Source organism: Lampetra planeri, chromosome 39, assembly GCF_965212315.1.
Source record: "Lampetra planeri chromosome 39, kcLamPlan1.2.h2, whole genome shotgun sequence".
In the NCBI taxonomy this organism is placed as follows: Eukaryota; Metazoa; Chordata; class Hyperoartia; order Petromyzontiformes; family Petromyzontidae; genus Lampetra; species Lampetra planeri.
Window position 1 is genome coordinate 7,127,126 of NC_136145.1, and position 20,816 is coordinate 7,147,941.

Below are 20,816 nucleotides of genomic sequence, written 5' to 3' on the forward strand. Positions count from 1 at the left end.
GGCATAGTATCCACTCTGTTACAATTTATTTATATTCTCCACAACGACGAGAATTACTATTATGAGTTTTGTATTTAGATCGAGCGTGCATAACGCAGAAACATTTAACGTTTTATTTTTATGGCTTTATTTTGTTGATTTTCGATAAGTTTTTTGGTTTGGCCATGTTTGTTTGTTGTAGTACAGAGTTAGACTGATGGCTTTAATCTAAGTTGTCTTGTGGTTGTTGTTGTTGCTTGGCTTGCATCCCACTGGGATTTTTGCACACAGCGTCGGTGTACGGTGCTTTTCTGGAAGTTTTTGCTGTTTTTTCCTGGATTTTTCTGTTTGCGCAAAGTCACTTTAAGATGTTTTTTGTTCATGTTTTAGTTTTTGTTTGTTGCGGTTGCACCCGATTCAAGAGCCGAATGGCTCACAGGGCTATACCTAATAAATGAACTTGAACTTGAACGTTAGAAGAATAGAAAAGTTTAGAGATGAGCGCTCGCTGCAACATTGAGCGGTGTGTGGGTGTTGCCGTGTGGCTCAGAGGGCTGTAATTTAATGAAGCTGCTGGCAGAGAAACCTCCGGCTTGTAAATGCAGAGGCATGGCGGAGGATGCGAGAAATGTCACGACCCGATGGTGTCAGGAACTAGGAAGTTTGGAGGAGAATGCAACAACATTTGCTCTCGATTTACGGGACATCTGCCAAAAAAACATTACCAAGCTGCAGTGTGTACACAATTATTTGGCTCGTGCCGGGTTCTGCAAGATCCCACCGTGTCCGTCCAGTGCTCGCTGAGCTGCATTGGCTTCCAGTTTCCGAACGAATACGTTATGAGGTCGAATCCATTACACACAAAGCGCTTGCCACAAATGAACCGCAATACCTCGCTGATCTCGTCAAGGAGCATAAACCATCATCACGCAAACTCCGGTCATCCTCGCAGCGGCTTTTGGCTCCCTATCGAACAAAGACGGTGTTCACCACATCGCGCGTGTTCAGATGCCCTTCTGCGGCCGTCTGGAACACTCTTCCGACATTAGGGAGCCACTGGAGCTATGCAATTTTAAATAACCTAGATTAACAAACTAATTTCTTGAGAACAGCTTGTTGTGTTTAGTTTGTTGTCCTTCCCCTGTACCTCCAAATAGCACGGTTGGCTACGTACGGTGCAAAAGAAGTTCAACATACCCACGTACATGCATAATGGGGGAGAGGATCTTGCAATTGATGGGGACACGCGTGCGTCACGCCAAGAATGGTCCATTTCCAAGACGGGCACGGGAGTGGCACCCAGCCAACAGCCTCCAAGGGAAGTCTTAAGGCAGACTGTGGTAGTGGCGGCGGTATGCTGTCAGAGCGAACTTTGAAGGTCTGCCGTTAACCTTGCAACAGCTGTGCTGTTTAGCAGAAGGAAGGAAGCGATGACGTGAAGTGCGGTGGCACCCAACGGCATTTCCTGAAATGACCTCTCGCTCGCGAGCCCAACGTATCCTTTCGGAGATTCACACGGCGCCGGACGCTGTCCGCGCGACAGCAGAAGTGTCGTGCTCGCTAAAAGCGCAAGAGGATGAATATGATCATTAACAAAGCACAAGCTGCCGAGCCAGTCTGTTAAGCAAGCCTCGGTTTTATTTTTGGATTCAAATAATGCACACGGAGAAACGCACAGAAACACGCGCACCGAGCGGCCTGACACTCGCTCATCATTCTGGTTCACTGCACGTTGCACTTCAATAACAATGCCCTTTCAAAGTACTGCCAGACAATAAATATGACTCCGCATATCCTGCTTTCCATTGACACATATTTATATATGGAAATGTTTTTATATATATGTGAGTGAATTCTCTCAGGAGTTTTGGTTTAATACGAGAAACACTCTGGACGGGTTTCAACATTCACTGTCTCCATCAGCAGACCAGTTCTGGTAAACTGCCCTCTCAGTTACACACGGGTCCTCGTTAGACGCAAAATTCAATAACGTGAGACTCAAAATAATCATTAGCGTCATTGTCGATCCGGCAAAACAGCTCCAAAGGCTGTAACCAGTCCGGCAATCGTCAGGCACAAGTTGTTTGAAACAAGAGCGATGTGCCTACATCACCCCATGCAGATTAGAGTGGTAAGTACAGTACAGTAAAAATCAAGATTCAAATCAAAATAGAATAACTTTTTACAGTAGGATATTTATTCTTGTATATTTGTATGTTTACTTGTGCCAATTTCATAAAGTAAACACGTAAAAAAATACACAAAATATATATACAACACCAAAGCCGTCGGATAATCGATGATCGACTGTAATTATTTTATTGTTTTGTACGCTCGAGAAGGACGCAAACAACTGATAGGGTTACGTAGCGATCGGTTTAGGGGGTTTGTAGCTTTGGGAAAGCGCGTGAAGTGTGTCTTCTGATGGACACGTGATATTTGGCGAGGCACAGGGGGGCAAGGAGCCCCATTGGTTCTCTTAAAAAGGAGTGGGAAAAAATATCCTCGTAAATGTTTTTCTTTTTAAACAACCGCAGTCGCGCCAAGATGTCTCGGAGCAAACCGAGACACATTTAGGACTCCGAGGAATCGGACGAAAACACCCCAAGCGAGCAGAATACAGAGAGTGGCTGATGATGGATCGTCTTGACGTCAACGTTTGTGAATGTTTTTTTGACATCTTTTCCGACTGCCCTGAAGAGCCAGTTTGTTTACAGATGAACATTGCCTCTCCCCGCTGACTTGGGTCGCTTTCCTCTACGTAATTTATCTCGTATATATTATCAAATGCGAATGTAAATGTTTTACGTGTATAATTCACATTCTTGCTGCGCATTATTAGCATTTTTTTTTTATCGAGTTGATAAAGTTAAGCCTAGCTTTGTTCAATTTAAATGCTTATTAACGTACTTAAATCGTCCTGATGGTAAACCCAATTCTACGGCGCTGCTGCTGCTGCTGCGTTGGCAGCGGTGCACAAGCAAACGGTTTGACCAAAACCACAACTCAACACATTCGCCAATAACATTGCGAGACCTTAACGAGTAAATAAATAAATAATTTTGGTCGGCGGCGTTTCGGCAGTGGCCCTTCAGTGCCCTTCCTTAACCTCTTCCCCGTCGCCCATTCCCTCCCCTCGACCCTCCACTACTTCCCGTCCCTCCCCTATGAGGCCGTCCATAAATGACGTCACGCACCTAGGGGGGGGGTCAGACATTTGTGACGATGTGTGACGAGGGGGAGGGGGGTTTGAGAAATGTGACGTCACATCAAAATGCGCAACTTTAAATAAATGTAGACAACACGTTCTACTTAATTAAATAGACTTTTTAATAAATGTTTTCTCCTACAACATCAGAGTGCAGCGCCACATTAAATACGCACTACAATGACAATAGTTTAAAGCATGTTTTATTTTTGGGGGGGGGTCGGGGGGCATAGCTTTGTGACGTCATATTTGAGGTGGGGGTCTGACTTTTGTGACGCCGTGTGACGGGGGGGGGGGTGTCAAAAATCGTCCAAAATCGCGTGACGTCATTTATGGACGGCCCCTATAACCCTCTCGTGATCCCCAAGTCCCCCTCTCTTGCTGCCACTCATTCATCAATGCATTGTAGCACCCCCCCCCTCCGTCAATTCGGTCGTTCCATTCTCTGTTGCCGTTCTGTAAGCGATGTCATCGAGCGCCTTGCGCAAAGGCGGCGCTCTATAAATATAAATTACATTCGATTCATGGCTGTGAAGGAGAAGGGCCATAATAATGTTATGCAGTTCGTGGCCGAGACCATCAAATGAGTTTTCTTGAGAACCCAGGTTCATCGTAGAGAAGGGCCGATGCCCAAAACATCGCCCGTTATGTATTTGTCCATTTAAGGGCCACCGAGTTGCCTTGACGAATGCGTCGAGTTCTGCTGAAGTAACCAGGTGTCGTCGCCCTTGCTAAAAACAAAGTAGAGGCCGGTTTTTCCATCTCTCCCAATGGGTTCATTTTCTCTTTTTTTGTCCTGATGACGATCGCTTGTGTCGTGCTCGAAACGTCGTAGTTTTTTTGTTTATTTTATATAAATTTTTATTAATTTGAACCTATCCACGTGACTTTACCGACAGACCCAAAGAATATGAATTCCTGCAGTCACGAAAGCTTTTAAGTCGAAGGTTTATTTCATCTCCTGGCGGACAACGGAGATTGACTGACGCCGCGCGTTGGGGAATCGAACTGCGGCCGACCTGACTGGCGGCTGCCTTGTTGCGAGAGACGTGCGCTTGAGAAACTCTGCCCAGGGCAGTTTCCTTCCCCTTGGGAGCAACTAAAAAGAAGCCGGCTCTAAGAAAAGACAGGACACTGAGGGGGAATTTTTTTGTTTTAGTTTCCACTCGTGAAAATAATGAAACGTCAATACACAGAGCGGGATGCTGCAGTTGCGCGATGGTCACTTCACTGGACTTGCGATCCGGCGGTCGCCGGTTTGACCTCCTGGCGCGGCAGGCGAAAGGACGGCGCAGGCTTCTTGAAAACCTGCGCCGCATCTGTCCACACGGCAACGGGCGACGCCGCAGCGAGTCGATCGGCAGGTCGCGTGTAGCGCAGAGGTCGCAACCGGGTACCCGATACCCGGCTACCCGTACCCGGCCGGGTACGGGTACGGGTACCCGTTTGCGACCCTGGTGCAGCCGGGTACGGGTAGGCCGTGAGTCACCGGTGAGAAACCGTTTGTCACTCATTTCGGGTAGGGTACGGGTAGCGTACGGGTACCCGTACCCGGCCGGGTACGTTTTTTTCTTGCTGTGGTTTTCACACTTGATGATGATTGCTTGTGTTGCAATCGAAATGTCGTGACAATTTTAATTTTTGTGAATTTTTTTATTTCCCAAGAATATGAATCCCTGCAGTCACGAAAGCTTTAAATCGAAAGTAAACTATTTAAACTATGTAGCTGTTTTTCAGAAGCGACCTGGCCACAAATGATAGTTCAATAAAGTGATTCATCGCGTGGAAATGTATAGCAGCCAAATACTCTAAGCGCCGTGATGTTGATTCTAAATGTGAGGGGACAAACCGGAGGACCCGGAGGACCCGGAGGAAAATCCATGGCACCACGGGGAGAGAGACCCCGCTGACTCCAAATATACAGCAGCAGGCGTCAGGGTCGGGATCGAACCCGCAACCTCCTGCGTACCAGGCGAGGCAGTTAACATCTGGCGCCCAAAAGCGTGAGAGTACCCACACTTTATCCCACCACACATGTGACCGGCCCATCAACGGACTGCCTTGTCGCCCATTTATACTGCTGGCGGTGGGCGGGGGATTAAGAAACCTGCCCATTATCGTTTCAACTGCCGCGCCGGGAAATTGAATGGAACCGGCGACCTCTCGGTTGCAAGTCCAGGGCGGCCGGCGATGCATTCTCGTGGTTTTGTCACGACGCGCACGACGCGCACGCACGGGGGACCGTGATTATGAGCTGAGGTGTGAAGGCGACGCCCGAGGGCGTGTGGCGGGCAGCGACGAGTCTCTGCACGTAACGAGACGGCGCTTCTGAGAGGCCGGATTCTTGGAAGCCCGTTTCATGTCGCGGTTAGCAGTTCCACCCCCCCCCCCGCCACTCCGTCCGAGCGCGTCTCGTTTCGTCGAACCTCGCTTTTCCCCGCACAGGCAAAACGGCAGGCAGCAGTCACGATAATAACGACAACAACGAGAATGCCGTTCGTTCATCCAGGAAAGCATCCGTGTCTCTCTGAGAGTCTTTTTCTTTTTTACAAGGGTTCTGCAACGGGACGATGGGCCACTTTCCTTTCCGAACGTTTTAATAACCCAGGAGGAGGCGCCACGTGCCTGGACGCGTGTTCAGCGACGCAAGCGCACCTGCCGATCGGCGACGGCGCCTCCGAATCGACGCGGATTTCACTCGCGCGGATTCGTGCGCCACCTTCCGAACGCGGTGTCCGCACACGCCCTCCGCTCCTCGTCGTCGTCTGCCGTCCGTCGCGTTCACATCGCGCTCGCTGCTGACCACCGACGACAAGATCACTCGCTGCCCGACGCCCGGCTCGTCGGCTTTGTGCGCGAGCGGCGCGATTCCAAGTCGGGCCGGAGCGCTGTGTTCGCTCGCCGGGAAAAGGGGCTTTAACCCAACTGGATTCAGGTTTTAAGTTTATTTTTGCGCGACCGGTCGAGAATTTGAGGGACCCAGGATGAGTCTCGTTCGCGAGAGCGATCTTGCGTCGCCAAGAACAATAACAAAAAAGTAAAGTTATGCAAAGAAGCAAATAGAAATCGGTGCAAAAACAACCGTGTCCACTTGAGAAATCAAAGAATATTGCCCAAAAGAAATCGTTGTCAAATAATTCCCTGTAGGATTATGTCATCTGGTGCGGATGATTTTTGTTAGACTGATCATATAGTTTCGATTTAAAGCTTTCGTGACTGCAGGGATTCATATTCTTGGTTCTTTCGGTAAAGTCACGTAGAAGGGAAATAATAAAATAATAAACATAAAACATAATAAAATTCTCACGACGTTTCGGCCACAACACAAGCAGCCGTCCTCAGGTGAAGAACAGAGCTGTCGGAAAGACAGCGTCCTAATGGACGCTGTCTTTTATTTTTTTTATTTTATTATTTCCCTTCTACGTGACTTTACCGAAAGAACCAAGAATATGATCATATAGTGTGATTGCAATTAAACTACAGAAACATTGAACGGAAATAGGGTGACCATTGCACTCGTATGTGAACAGACGAGGATGGACGTCAACTGGGTGCAACGCCTGATGTCTCGGTGACACCCAGTGGCCTGGCTATCGAGTGTGCAAGCGGTGCAGTTGCACCGGGGGGGCGCGTGCCGATGACAGAGAGCTTCCCAATTGGGCAGTGACATGGCCCAGCTGTGACCTGTTGTTGCTGAGGTTTTCGGTTCGATCCGGGAAGGCCACCCTGGTTATTACCGCGGGTGTATTAGCCGTATAAATGGGTGCTCTCTGCTCCACAGTGGACGTTAAAGATCCCGTGACGTCATTCGAACAGAGAGGAGGCCGTTGTGTGTGCCGGAGTCGTGGCCCAAAGTTCCAAAATTCGAATCAAATGACACTTGTTGGGATTACATGCAGCAATCACCTTGGCCTCCTACGGGCAGACTAATGGCCCACTTAACGTTGTTCCACACAGGGACAAGCGGCAATTAGGGGTCTCCGAGGCGAAAAAGAAACTAAACTGCTCTGTGACAACGTTTTGTTACGTTGTGGGCACAAAATGAATGCAAGTATCGTCATATTATTTACGCTGCATAACTGGCGACACCGTGCCTTCTGTGCGACTTCATTTACCTCTGCCGCTTATGGCGTTAATATGCATGTCCTAATGATTTCTGTCGAATATTGAATGTCACCAGGGTAATGGGTTTCTGGTGTCTACACTGAGCCATCTGTCTGCCGTCCGCCAACACAGCCGCACAACGGCATTGTTAACGCTCATAATACAGGGTGTTTTTGGGTTGGATCGCATAAATATAGAGATGTGTCGTTAAACCCGCCACCACCCGACACAGCCAACTAGTAAGGTTTGTCACGTGAACAGAACGTGCCAATTCACATGCCAATTCATTGGCATGTTCTGTTCAGTACAACACACCGGTGTGTTGGAGAGCAAAGCCACAACATTTACAATCTGAGTACGACGTTACTGGCGAAACGTCGTGCTCGTATGGCTTTGATCTCCAACTCACCAGTGGGCTGTACTCGCAACAAATTGCCATGTTCTGCCGGCGATGTTCTGATGCCGTTGACGTTTACACCGCCGGCGTCTTCGAGGGGGAATAGGGGGTGCCGTGTCCGGGTATCGAATGATCCGTTGCAGCGATGCGACAGCAGCGTGAGTCGTGAATCTGAATATGAATGGGAGCTGTCCGGATTGGGCTTCATCGTTTGTAAAGAGACGTAATTACTGGGGTTGGACACCCACGTCCTTGGAAGCAGCCTTCAGCGTCCGTCAAACGAGCGCGAATTATCCTCGTGCGAAATTGAAGGCTTCCGGATCCCCGGCTAGTGGCAGTTTGAGCGGTAAAACGCAGCCATTCTGTCAACACCTGCAGACGTGGATGACTAAAGAATTGAAGTGTAAATGCAGGTTAAACCGAACGGGAAAACTGTTCCATCTGGTTACATTTGTAATTATTGTGCTAGATTCGTGTGGCAACAGGTCGTCTAGTCTGCTGATGCTGCTGCTGATTATTATACTGCTGATGCTGCTGCTGATTATTAAACTGCTCATGCTGCTGCTGATTATTATACTGCAAAGTGATGTCTTCTCTGATATCTTCTCCCCCCGGTGTACTCGAGAATGTTTTAAAGTTGTCTTAACCATAACAATAATCTTAACTGCAATTTTTGAGTGCAGTGATAACTCACACATTAGTTCAGTGTCAAGAATGTCTTGGCGTGCTTAGAGGCCTTCTGCCTGGAATGTCAAAGCAAAGGGGACTGTGAATTACCCAGCAGCAGCAGCAGCAGGCGTCTCGTTCACCTTGGCCTCCGTCCGTGTGGGGTCCACGATTTAAATCCCACGTCCGCCTGCGAGTTTCTCCGGGGAGGGAATCTGCGTGGCCCTGCAATCATCGCGGCACTTTCCCCACCGGCCCTGCACACGGCGGTGACATGGTATCGCGTGACTGCAGGAATTCATATTCTTAGGTCTTTCGGTAAAGTCACGTAGATAGGTTCTTTGATAATACAAGATCCTATCTACGTGACTTTACCGAAAGACCTAAGAAAAGCAAGCCAGAGCCACTTTGTTTTTCATTCTCATGGTGGACATTTAGCCAAATAAAAACGAATTCGTTGTGAAGTGTTTATTTTTTCTTGGTGACTGGGATGAGAGGCCATCGACCCGCCCGCCACGCTCGATAAGCCGCTTTAATCGCACAGTAGGCAGCGGCTGAAACCTGGAGTCGAACCCAGGCTGCTCATCGCTCTGACCTCTGAGCCACCAGGCCACGTCCTGACAAAGTTTTTTTTCTTGTTGTGTATATCACGGGAAAAGGACGCAAATCTTCGAAATGCAATGCGACCCGCAAGGCTGACATCTGGGTTGTCAAATCGGTCCCTCTGCATCCAGCTGGGTGGGCCTGCACATGGATGGATGAATCAACACATTTTTGTTTTATTACAATATTTTACCCGGACAATCCCCTCTTGCGATGGAACATCTCGTTTGAAAGGGTGTCCGGGCTGTCGATTACCTCTCAGGTAGCGAACAGGCAATGACGCGTGTACACAAACATGTTAACGGGCCTTAAGTAGAGGCCATTCGCTGCAAGAGCAGCCAGTGACAAACAAATATTCCATCACCATCTGTCCAAAGTGTCTAACGGGCCTGCTAAAGTGCGTATGCGTGCGGTGTTTTTCACGGCTCGTGCTGTCAACGCAATGCTGGGCGAGGGGCTCCCCAGTGCACCCGTGAGGACAGCGGGGGGAGTGTTACTTGACCGTACTTCACCGCGCTGGGTCGGTGCGGGTTGGCGAAAGATCGATCGTCGTCGAGGCCAGAGTGTGTGTGTGTTCAGCGTCCACTTTACGACGCGGCAGTTGAAACGACGCTGCTGCTGCTGCGAGGTTCTTAAATCTCCCGCCGCCCCTATCCACCCGGCGGTATGAACGGCCGTAGCATGGTGAGTCGATCGGCAGGTCGCGTGCGGTGGGGTGAAGTTGTGGGTATTCTCACGTCTGGCCAGCGTGGAAGAGAAGGCCAAAAATAACCCTCCAGGAGACGGCCTCTCTGGAGCTCCTTTGGAGCCCCTTCTGCCAACAGTGGCTTCGGGGAGTAATTGCAAGGCTGCACCTTTCCCTTTTCCACATTTATTCCTATTATTATCACCGATGAGTACGGCTTGTCCTATGGATAGACTTGCCCCGGCCATAAGAATGTCAATTACCACCACCGGCTCAGCGCTGTAAATGAGACTTTCGCACCACCGCAACGCTCGTCCGAGCAACAAATAACCTCGACTTTGACCTGTCACCTTTCCACCTCTATTCTTGAAGCGTACGAACGTGGCTGCTTGTGTGCAAGGAGCGATACGAATGCGTTGGGTGCAGGAGCTGAACTGAGAAATCCCACAGGACAGGTCCAATCGCTCGACAAATGTAGTGAATTAAACACGAGCCAGTCCAATTTGCAAATAGACAGAGATGTCGCCTTTAGTCGACTGTTGGGATAAGTGCTGTCGGCGGGCACCTATTAAGGCCAGCACAGCATGACACACGAGAGGGTGGGTGGACAGCACCATGCCTGGCCGCCTTTGTCTCCGCAGTGCTGATGTTTGCACACCGCACCAGGTACTCATTTATGGTTGAGTCGACCTAGGGGATTCCCCGGACCGGTTTACATATTCGCCACTGTTACGTATGTATGTTGAATTTCTTTTGCACCGTACGTAGCCAACCTTGCTAATCGGAGGTGTGGGTATAGGACAATAAACTAAACGCAACAAGTAGTTCTAAAGAAATTAGTTTTAAATCTCGATGATATTAAAGAACCAGAGCTCCAGTGGCTTTCTAACATCGGAAGGAAGGGAGCATTCCAGACGGCCGCAGAAGCGCATCTGAAAGCGCGCGATGATTGTTCATGAGCGGGAATCGAACCCTTGTCGCCGACTTTGCAGCGCATCGCAGCGCTAACCGCCCGCGCCCGCCGCTCGTGAAGGGTGCGCAAGTCAGACGGTTGAACGAGCGGGGAACGTTTCCCCGACGTGGCAATAAAACGCCTCGCATCTCCCTCTCACCGGTCGTGGCTGCGCCGCAGCAGCAGCGTGCCATTAAGGCCAACGTGTGAGGCCTTAATAATGCACATTACACGCCACACTCAATAAATACGGGGTTTAAATTTAACGCCAGTGACTCAACGCCGGCATGTTCATTAACGATGCGGTGGCCCGGCACTTCCCCATTGGTGAGTGAGCCCGTTTCTGTAGATGGCATACTTTTGGGCTGATGTGAAATTTGAAATATATTCGGATCGCCAGAAATGTCGCATCTAGGCCCCCTGAACACATTCCTCGTGTGTGTGTGTGTGTGCATACGTGTGCGTGCGTATCGAGGCTGGTGCCCTCCAACAACACCGCTCACAATGGGCAGAGCACCGCGTGGCTTAAACCCATTGCGGTGGTACAGTGGGCAGCACGGTCTGTGCATCTGCCAGCTTTCTTAGTCGGTCAACCCATCGTGTATTTACGTTGAATTTCTTTCGCACCGTACGTAGCCAACCGTGCTAATCGGGTCTGTCCCGTGACCACCTGCCAGCGAGCCTTCGACGCTTCACGTGACCTCAGTGCACCTGGCCTGCACGAACGGTGTGGTCACGCCACTTAGCGGCGAATGACAGTTGTTGTTGCCTCGCTCTGACTTGACCTTTCGGTGTTTGTTCTCTGGTCGTCTAACACTGAAGCAGAGGCAAGTCCGTAAATAAGGCTACCTCTGGTGTAGACCAATCAGATTCAAAGACAATGCTCAAATTATAATCGGAGCATGTTTGTTTGCTTGTTTTTGCCACAAGTACCGTGTGGTTAATGCGGACTTGATGCCTTGAATTATTAGGGATATATTTGGTGTTTGCACATCTTAGCACCTGCCGTTTTATTGGCAGAAAGGGTGAAGCCTACTGCTATCTTTTTCTTCACCATTTTGATACTGGCAAAAAAAAACAGGTGCCCAGAGATGCCGAGTTGTTTTCCACATCCCGTCAATCGCTCTCTCTCTCTCTCTCTCGCCTCAGCATCGCGCGCCAAGCTCGGGATGCTGAACACCATGTCCAAGATCCGCGGCCAGGTCAAGTCCACGGGATACCCGCAGCCGGAGGGCACGCTCGGGGAGTGCATGGTGAAGTACGGCCAGGACCTGGGCGAGGAGTCCAACTTCGGTAGGGGCCCTGCCGTCGCGCGCCGCCGCACGTCCCCGTCGCGAGCCGAGGCGATCTCTCGTCTTCCCCAGCTGCAATGGTGGCGTGGCCGTGTGTATCTCTATCACTGTAGGTTTTGACGGTTGGGATGTAGAGCTCTCACACGGCAACGTCGCTCCCACGGCAACGCCGCTGCCACGGCAACGCCGCTCGCACGGCAACGTTGTTCCCACGGCAACGCCGCTCGCACAGCAACGCCGCTCCCACGGCAACGTCGCTCCCACGGCAACGCCGCTCACACGACAACGCCGCTCCCATGGCAATGCCGCTCCCACGGCAATGTCGCTCACACGACAACGCTGCTCGCACGGCAACGCCGCTCGCACGGCAACGCCGCTCACACGACAACGCCGCTCGCACGGCAACGTCGCAATGTCATTTGTACACCAACGTCACTTACGCGGCAATTTGAATATGCAGTTCCTAAAGAAGCGAAAGAAGCTGCCACCTTGTGGACCAAAGTGCGAGACAACCGGAAACACATGATCGAGCAGCGTGTCTCTCTCTCTTCCCTGCGGTTGAACCCGCCTACTCGCTTATCTCTGCCAGACGTCGCAGTGCGAGCAAAATTGGCGTGCGAGCGATCTCACAGTACGAGTAAATCCAATGAGCTACGAAGCTCTTTCTCACAGATGTCCGGGAGGGGCGGGTCAGCAAGTCACATTCATCTTGCAAAGAAGGGATTCTGGAGTAAGGTAGAACTGTTAAGCAAGTCGCTCTTGAATTAATTTAGAGCATGGACGTGCAAACCACAGTTGCCGAGCAGCGTGCCCATGGACCCAAAAGCCCACCCAGTGGGCAGCATTCAAAGTGCAGCAGCAGGCCAGGGTTGACACGGGTCTCCGATTGAGCACAGCGAGAACTCGGGGATGGAACGAAAGAGCCGGAACGATGGGGGGGTAAATCCAAACGCTGCGTGGATCGTGTGACAACCGCGCGGGTTTAGTTCGAGCCGATCGCGAGCGGACTTTCCTTCCCTCCCCTAACCCACCCACCAACCCCTCCGCCCCTCCGCCGACCGGCCTCCAGGCCAGGCCCTTGTGGACGTGGGCGAGTCGTACAAGGAGATGGCGGAGGTGAAGGACGGCCTGGACATCGGCGTCAAGCAGAACTTCATTGACCCCCTGCAGGGCCTGCAGGAGAAGGAGCTTCGGGAGATCGGGGTGAGCGCGGCTCCGCGAGTCGTCCGTCGCCGGTGCTCGCGCAGTCAAAGGCAAAGGTCCCCCCCCCCCCTCCGTGCGTGTGGCCTTAACGGACTCTGAGGGGCAAGTGCCGTTTGGCGAGTAGCGCCCTACGAAGGCCGGCACGGTCGCACGAGGGGGTTGGGCTGACCAACACCGTGCCCGGCCGCCTTTGTCTCCCGAGTGGCGATGTGTACACACCGCACCAGTTGCTCATTTTTAAGACTGAGTCAACCGAGGGGAGGAGGCCCCAGGACTGGTTCTGATATCCACCGGTTGAGAATTAAAATTGCTGGTTGGTATGGAGGCGGGGGTTAACTCGGCCAATCATCCCTCTAGGGTCAATACAACTGAGTACCGCTTTGTTTGGAAGTCGACCGTGGTTTGTTCTATGGATAGACGTCAATACCGCGATAATCGTCGTTGTGAATATTGATATCGCGGCGTATGGCATCGTGAGAAATAACATTGTGGCAGCCGTAGCCACGGCACAAGGGTTTGCGTGCGGCCTTGTGATGCCACCGCCAATGACCGTCGCGATTCTCTCGGCTCTCCGCTGCTGCCACTGCTGCCATTGCTACAGCAACACCTCAAGAAGCTGGAGGGGCGGCGCCTCGACTTTGACTACAAGAAGAAGCGCCAGGGCAAGATCCTGGAGGAGGACATCCGCCAGTCGGCCGAGAAGTTCGAGGAGTCCAAGGAGGTGGCCGAGAGCAGCATGTTCAACCTCCTGGAGAGCGACGTACGTAAAACCCCCGCGCGTCCTCGCCAACCCCGCGCGCTCGGTTCGTCGAGGTGGCGATGAGAGAAAGAGGCGGACGATTGTTTGATCGTAAGGTCTACCGGAGGAGATGCTGCAGCAGCCGCCGTGGTGTCATGGCGAGCACACCGGACTTGCAATGCAGGAGAGCTCCGCACATTCATCAATAACACCACCGTGTGGCCTTTAAACATAAAAAAACTGATATCTACACAGCAATACCCCGATTTACGCCCTCTCACGTGACGGACTTTCGCCGTAACCTCCCGAACTTATCGATACCCAATCCCGTTTTACGAACTGTGTGCCTTGCCGTCATCTACTCGAGAGCTACGAACTTCGCCGCTAGGCCCCACATAGTTTTACATTCCACAGCGAACACTCATGCGCCAGATGGCACCTCCCAGCGTGAGTGTCCCTGACAGGCTGCGGTCTTTCTCATGTCTACTCTCTTCATTTGTTTTCCCCCCACACTGTATTGATGGAAACTATTTTTCACACAAGTGTAAACTATTTTTCGTCTTAAAAGCAATTAATAATAATAATACATCTATCAATAATATAAACTTACTTTTCGCACCAATGGTTCTGTACCACGTTACGCTCCACCATCCCATCCATAGTAATAGTACAACTACTATTAATAGTAGGTACAACTACTATTAGTAGTAGGTACTACTAGTATTAATGCTACTAGTAGTACGAGTAGGTTCTGTACCACGTTACGATCCAACATCCCATCTTCGATTTAAGTACTTTCAATTTGCGTTCTGGTTTTCAGGAACGCATCTTGGATGTCAACCGGGGTGTGCCTGTACTAGGTGATGTCTTGGGCAGTGGCCCTTCGTCATAGCAGATGGACATGATCCAGGGATCGCTGCATTGATCTCCCGGCGTAGCAGTTTAATGCTTTCCCCTTCCGAGACATCTGTAAGTTGCAGGGTGCATCCTGTTCAACCGCTGAATCTCTAAACGCGCGAGCGGTTCAGCGTTAATCTTATTCAGAGAGGCGTAACGCCGTTATTTTCAAGACATCGTACTCACCGCAGAGAACCGTAGCGACACGACCGCGCTCGAGCATAGCCGGCGCCAAATTGTGCCACACGCCCTCCCATATGCCCTTCATGGTGACCGGCTTTGTTCGACGGCTCGCCAAAAGCCGCTGCGTGAATGACCAGAGTTCGCGTGACGGTTTGGCGAGATCATCAGGTTATCGCGGTTCATTTGCGGCCAGAACTTAGTGTGTAATGTCGGCACGCAATGGTCCCGCGCCTATCCAATGGCATCACGGGATCTCTTAATGCGCCCCGCGGTGTTAACCAGAACGTCCTGCCGGATTCCAACCGCGAAATCGCTGGGCCAAACATCGCCGCCCCCAATGGGAATATGGTCGGCGACAAGGTGGAACAATAGAGCTCCGATTTTTAAGTGAGAATCCAACTTCATTTTGGAAGGACAAAGAATGATGACGAAGGGAGAGGTGCACCGTGAGCGATTAAGGTCGCGCGGATGAACGAGAGGAACAAGGTAGAGACGGGTTAATGCGGCACGGGGGGAGGCGAGGCACGGTCTGGTGGTGGTGGTGATGGCTCAAGTAAGTGGCGGCAGTGGCGGTGAGATGGTTGTGTTATGGTAATCTTCCCGGGGAAGAGATGGGGTCCGACGAAGGAACACGAAACCAATTTGTACGAAGCGAGACAATTTCGGCCTTCGCCAAATGACAATTTACGGCTCTTCTGGGTGTTTCCACTCCCCTCCCACCCCCCCGCCGTTAATGTCGAATCCTTTCGCTGCGAAACTGTTGGGTAAATGGAGGCGTGTAAAATATTCACGTCAAATATTTCAACGTAAACATTTAACGGCCGGACACAAAACTTCCTTGGCCGCCTCGTTGCGACGTCTCCGAGTTTCTGCATGAAGATGCGAGACGCTCGATTTTGATTTGTGTATTTTTCCCATCAAATGTTATCCAACGTGCCCAGCGTCATGATACCAAGTATTAATTTGGGTCTCTCGCTCGAGCAGTGTTAGAGAATGACCCGTGGAAGCGGACATCATAGAACTACTTTTGAGATCAGACCCAGATTAGACCTATACTTGCAGCCGTTGTGGCAGGACCTGCTTGTCCCGCATAGGCCTCGTCAGCCACCAGCGTGCCTGCAGAAGACGTGGATGTCCTCCCTAGATCTTCGTTCGCGAAGCCAAGCCATGATGATTTTTGAGATCACTTCAGATGATCCCTGGTCCCTACAGCAGGGGGAATCAGTTTCCCATGCACCCTGCTGAGTCACATGGATAAATGCATTTTCATTCGCAGACCTGGAATTTAACCAAATTATGTGCCGAGCCAAAGTTTAACGTGGCGTTATTTTTTTACGTGAAGTTATTTATGGCTGGGCAGAGAGCATCAACTCCGCCGCACTTGAGAACCAACCCGGTTTAATCGCAGGGAGCAGCCTGTAATCAGCGGGGCCGGTTCAACGCTCCGACCTCTCAGCCACGCGGCACCGTCTAATCTCCGCAAGTTTCGACCTCTCAGCCACGCGGCACCGTCTAATCTCCGCAAGTTTCGAAAACACAAAAGACAAACTGGAAAGCGGACTATTCAGTGAATATCCACATCGTATTTTATTCATATGCTGCGTCAATCCAAATTATAATATATAATCTAGTTTGCAAAATAACAGGGAAGGGTCTGTTATGTCGTGAAAACACGGAAACAAAATAGCGGCTGGGTTGAGCCCGTTAACTCGCTGCACTTGTGCGGATCTGGTTTAATCGTGCGCAGTAGGCTTCTCTGAAACGAATGACCGACCGACCCTCTACCGTCCATCGTGAAGTTATCCCCGTCACGGGCTTCGTGGCTCTGCCTCGGCCATGTGCGTGTGAAGTTCTGACCGCCCCTGCTCCGCACGTCCATTACACGACGTTCCGGCCAGCGCGAGGTCCGGTGCGTCCCCCGTGCCGCAGCTCCGATGCCGTAGCCGAAGTGGAAAAATCCACCGTGGAAAAAAACCAACAACAACAACAACAACAAACGACCGCTCACGCCGTCACCGCGATCAAAGTCGCGCGAGTCTCTCTCTCTGCTCGTGCACGCAGTTGGAGGGGGTGGGGGCGAGCAGCACACACCTCATTTGGTAGTCTCTGGGCGAAATTCCACATTACTGTGGCAGGGGATAGTCTCACCATGTACGTGTGTATGTTGAAATCTTCTTTCGCACCGTACGTAGCCAACCGTGCGAATCGGAGGTGCGGGGGGGGAAGGACAACAAACTAAACACAAAAGGCAATTCTCAAAGCCGTATTGATGGCCACTGTCCCATTCGTGAGTCGTAAACGATCTGGCCGCTGAGCAGTGCTGTTGGAAATGCCAACGACTGCAGTCGTTTATCCGGCCGGGTTGCACGGCAGTACAGCGAGCGGTTGTTCTATGTAAAGCCTCGCCCCTGCCATGGGATCGTGGAATTTCCATCACTGGCTCAGGGCTTCAAACACGAGATGAGTGCCAGCTAGATTCTGATTTGAGCAGGGAATCTCTTTGATTTTTTAATTAAAATTTGCAATCGAAAATTCTTAATGTAAAATCCTTGACGGGAGTCCAAACCAATCCCTCGTAGCCTTTTTAGTCAATAAAATGATGGGTTTAATTTTTTCTGAAGCCAACCATGTTCATGCAATGGATGGACTGATCCCTGCCACAGTAATGTGGAATGTTCATTATTTACAGCAACGACCACAGTCTGTGAAGAGTGCCACCCGATGACGTTTCTTATAATTTAATAATGTTTTTTTTTCCCCCATCAAAGATGAATTCGAATTTTGCTTTCCCTTCAGCAGCAGCAGCAGCAGCGGCCATCATCACGTTTGTCAAGTGCGATCAATGCCACTTCGCACTCAGGACTCTCCGTCTTGCCCCAGGGGGAGTCGCCCCCCTGCAGAGCTGGATCTCTGGAACACGTTTGAGGATGACCTACTTTCTCCTGCAAGTGCAGCCCCTCGAGATGCCCACTCCGTCGCGACAGCCGTGTGCTCTACGAGTTTCACGCCAAATTTTATTTTTGTCCCCCGGTCCCTGAGTGCCGTCACTGCCGCACGTGCGTCCGTGGCATCCTCGGAGCTTACGAGGAAGAGACGCGGCGTGGTCGAGCTGCCGTGGTTGTGCGACTTCCAGCGGAAACGTCGTGGGGAAAAAAAAACGTGTCCAACTCTTGCTTTGCCCTTCAACATCGCTCCGGTGTTTCGCTGACGAGCTCAATCTCGGTTGGCGTATCTGCCCAGGACGTGACAACCGGATTTGATTGGGTTCTGCCGGGTGGCGGAGGGCTACGGATAACACAAGTACATTAACACAGACACGACAATCTGACTCGCAGACAGACTCATCCTGAATGACGACCGCACTCTTCAACGGAGATCTCAGACCCTGCCCCCCTACGCAGACAAAGACAAAGGTCCCCCGTACAGGCGACGAAGGCTGTTGTGGAAACTGCTGATGGTGAGCAGCTGTGAAGGCTGCGACGTCGCATGGTCGGGTTGGTGTGACTGGCACCACCCCGGCCTGCTTTTGTCTCCCGAGGAGCGTTATTTACATACTAGGCTGAGTCGACCTAGGGGAGGCCCAGAACCGGTTCAGATATTCATCACCAATGTTGTTCCATGAGCGGGAATGCAGCTCACGCTCTGCCAGGTTCGTAACGCAGTGCACGCGTGTGTGCGTGCGTGTGCGTTTAGGTGTGTGTGTTTGAGTGCGTATGTGTCAGTCGACCCGTGGCACCTGCTGGGTCTGCCCCGTGACCTCCTGCCAGCGGGCGTTCGATACTTCACGTGGCCTCAAGGTGCACTTGGCCTGGCACAAGCGTCGTGGTGACGTCACCGCCACTTAGTGGCGAATGGCGGTTGTTGTTGTTGTTGTGTGAGTGCGTGTGTGTGTGGCGAGCGCTAGCGTAGCGGTTAGCGCACTGCGCTACAAACCCGGCGACCCGAGTTCGATTCCCGCTCACGGCCAACACCGGTGACGATTATCTGAACCGGTACAGGGCCTCCCCTAGGTCGACTCAGCCTCAAACGAGTACCTGGTGCGGTGTGTAAACATCGCCACTGGGGAGACAAAGGCGGTCGGGCGTGGTGCTGTCCACCCACCCCCTCATGTGTGCCGTGCCGGCCTTCGCAGGTGCTGCTCGCTTAACGACACTTGCCCCAAACAGTCTGTTAAGGCTACACGGGGGGTCTTTGTCTTTTGTGTGTGGAGCAGGTGGAGCAGGTGAGCCAGCTGGCGGCGCTGGTGGAGGCTCAGCTGGAGTACCACCAGCAGTCAGCCGTCATCCTCGTGCAGCTGCACCAGAAGCTGCAGCGCCGGTGACGCCCCCCCCCCTACTCCCCCAGCCCCCCACCCCCCATACCCCCTTCATCCCCCCACCCCCCTACATCCCTCCTCCCCCCACCCCCTACCTCCCTCCTCCCCCGCCCCCACCCTGCTGCCCCTTTAAACCAAACCAGGCGTCCATTTCGGCACCTTTCGAATGGCACGAGGCTACCACAGAGGACAGTGCGCGTTGGCGAAGAGGTCGATTAACACGGTTGGCTACGTACGGTGCGAAAGATGTTCAACATGCACGCATGCATACATACGTATGGCAGGAGCAGTTCAGACATCGCTCGCCACTGATGGTAGCCGTGACCAGGAATCGAACTCGGGTGGCCGTATCGATGATCCGTCGGTTGCAGAGCCGCAGTTGAGAGGCTACCGGCCGCCACTGCTTCAGGGACACCGCGTCTCGCTGCAAAGCGACGAGGATGTGAATGCGACGTTCAGTCCTCGGGAATCCTACGCTCCACGCACGAAGGCGTCACAACACCGTGGGGACGAACGTGCGTGCGTGCCTAGCAGGGGAATCGCCGTGAAACTTAATTCACTTAACCCTTCCTCGTTCCAAAATGCCTGCAAGCGGCTCAACGTGAATTTTTTTTCGACAGGCGTAGTAGCGCCATTGTTTGTAAAGACGTCGTACTCAACGCAGAGAACCGTAGCGACACGACCGCACTCTACGATAGCTGACGCCAAACTGCGCCACGCGCCCTCCCGCACGGCCTTGTGGGAGCCTCTGTACCCGATAAAGTTATTTTATTTTAGTTTTTCTTCTGGTTTCGTTTTGACGATTTACACTTAAGTCGTCGGAACGTAACCGGAAGAAAAACCGACGACCTAGACGCACGTCATCGGAACGCGAAAGGGTTAACAACCAGCGCTTCGTTAACTTCCACATTTGGGAGTGCGGCTCAACTGTGAAGGACTCTTAAGAACGACCGAACTCGACTTCCACTTCGCCATTCTCATTTTCCGCAACTCGACGTCTCTCTTCGAAGTGCCCTCGTGGTGTTTGCGGGCGCCATGTGACCCCCTCCCCCCCCCCCCCCCCCCCCCCCCCCGGTGCGTGCCGGCGGCGACCCGTGGCGCAGGATAAGCGAGACGTCGGATCGGCCGAGGCGAGAGTTCAAGCCCAAGCCCGTGTTCGCGCCCTGCGACCTCCAGGAGAGCAGCCAGCAGAACGGCGGCGTCAGCGCCGCCTCCTACGCCTCCTCCTCCGCTCGCTCCTCCAAGTCCTCAGGTACCGGCGGGGGGGGGGGGGGGTGAGCGGCGATTCACAGCGCCGTGAGGGACGGGCGCGGGTCGTGCGCGTCCTCTCGGTTGGATGGCGCTGACGAGGGGCTCCCGTTGGGGCGTGGCGCCCCGCCCCCACCCCCCTTCCCACCGCCTCAACACCGCCGGTTGCACCGGGGAAACGGACGGGGATCTCCCGTCTCACGTGACCTGTTAGCGGTTAGCGTCCATTCACCATCGCCCTCCGCAACGGGCTTGCCTTGTCATTGTAGGGACGCCGACTCCTGCCATTGGAATGTGGAATTCACGCCCACTCGCCCGCCCATGCCTGTCCGTGTGGATGAGCTC

At 52.2% G+C, this 20,816-nt stretch overlaps 1 protein-coding gene across 4 annotated transcripts in view; it reads left to right on the forward strand.

Annotated features, from left to right (window-relative positions):
- LOC144731560 (endophilin-A3-like) overlaps window positions 1-20,816 on the forward strand; it is a 74,643-nt gene that overhangs the window by 45,206 nt on the left and 8,621 nt on the right. For all 4 annotated transcript variants that reach the window (XM_078612700.1, XM_078612703.1, XM_078612704.1 and 1 more), the window contains exons 4-8: window positions 11,744-11,887; window positions 12,956-13,089; window positions 13,691-13,849; window positions 19,122-19,225; window positions 20,327-20,475. In XM_078612700.1, coding sequence (XP_078468826.1) covers window positions 11,744-11,887; window positions 12,956-13,089; window positions 13,691-13,849; window positions 19,122-19,225; window positions 20,327-20,475 — 690 coding nt within the window. The remainder of the gene's footprint in view (window positions 1-11,743; window positions 11,888-12,955; window positions 13,090-13,690; window positions 13,850-19,121; window positions 19,226-20,326; window positions 20,476-20,816) is intronic.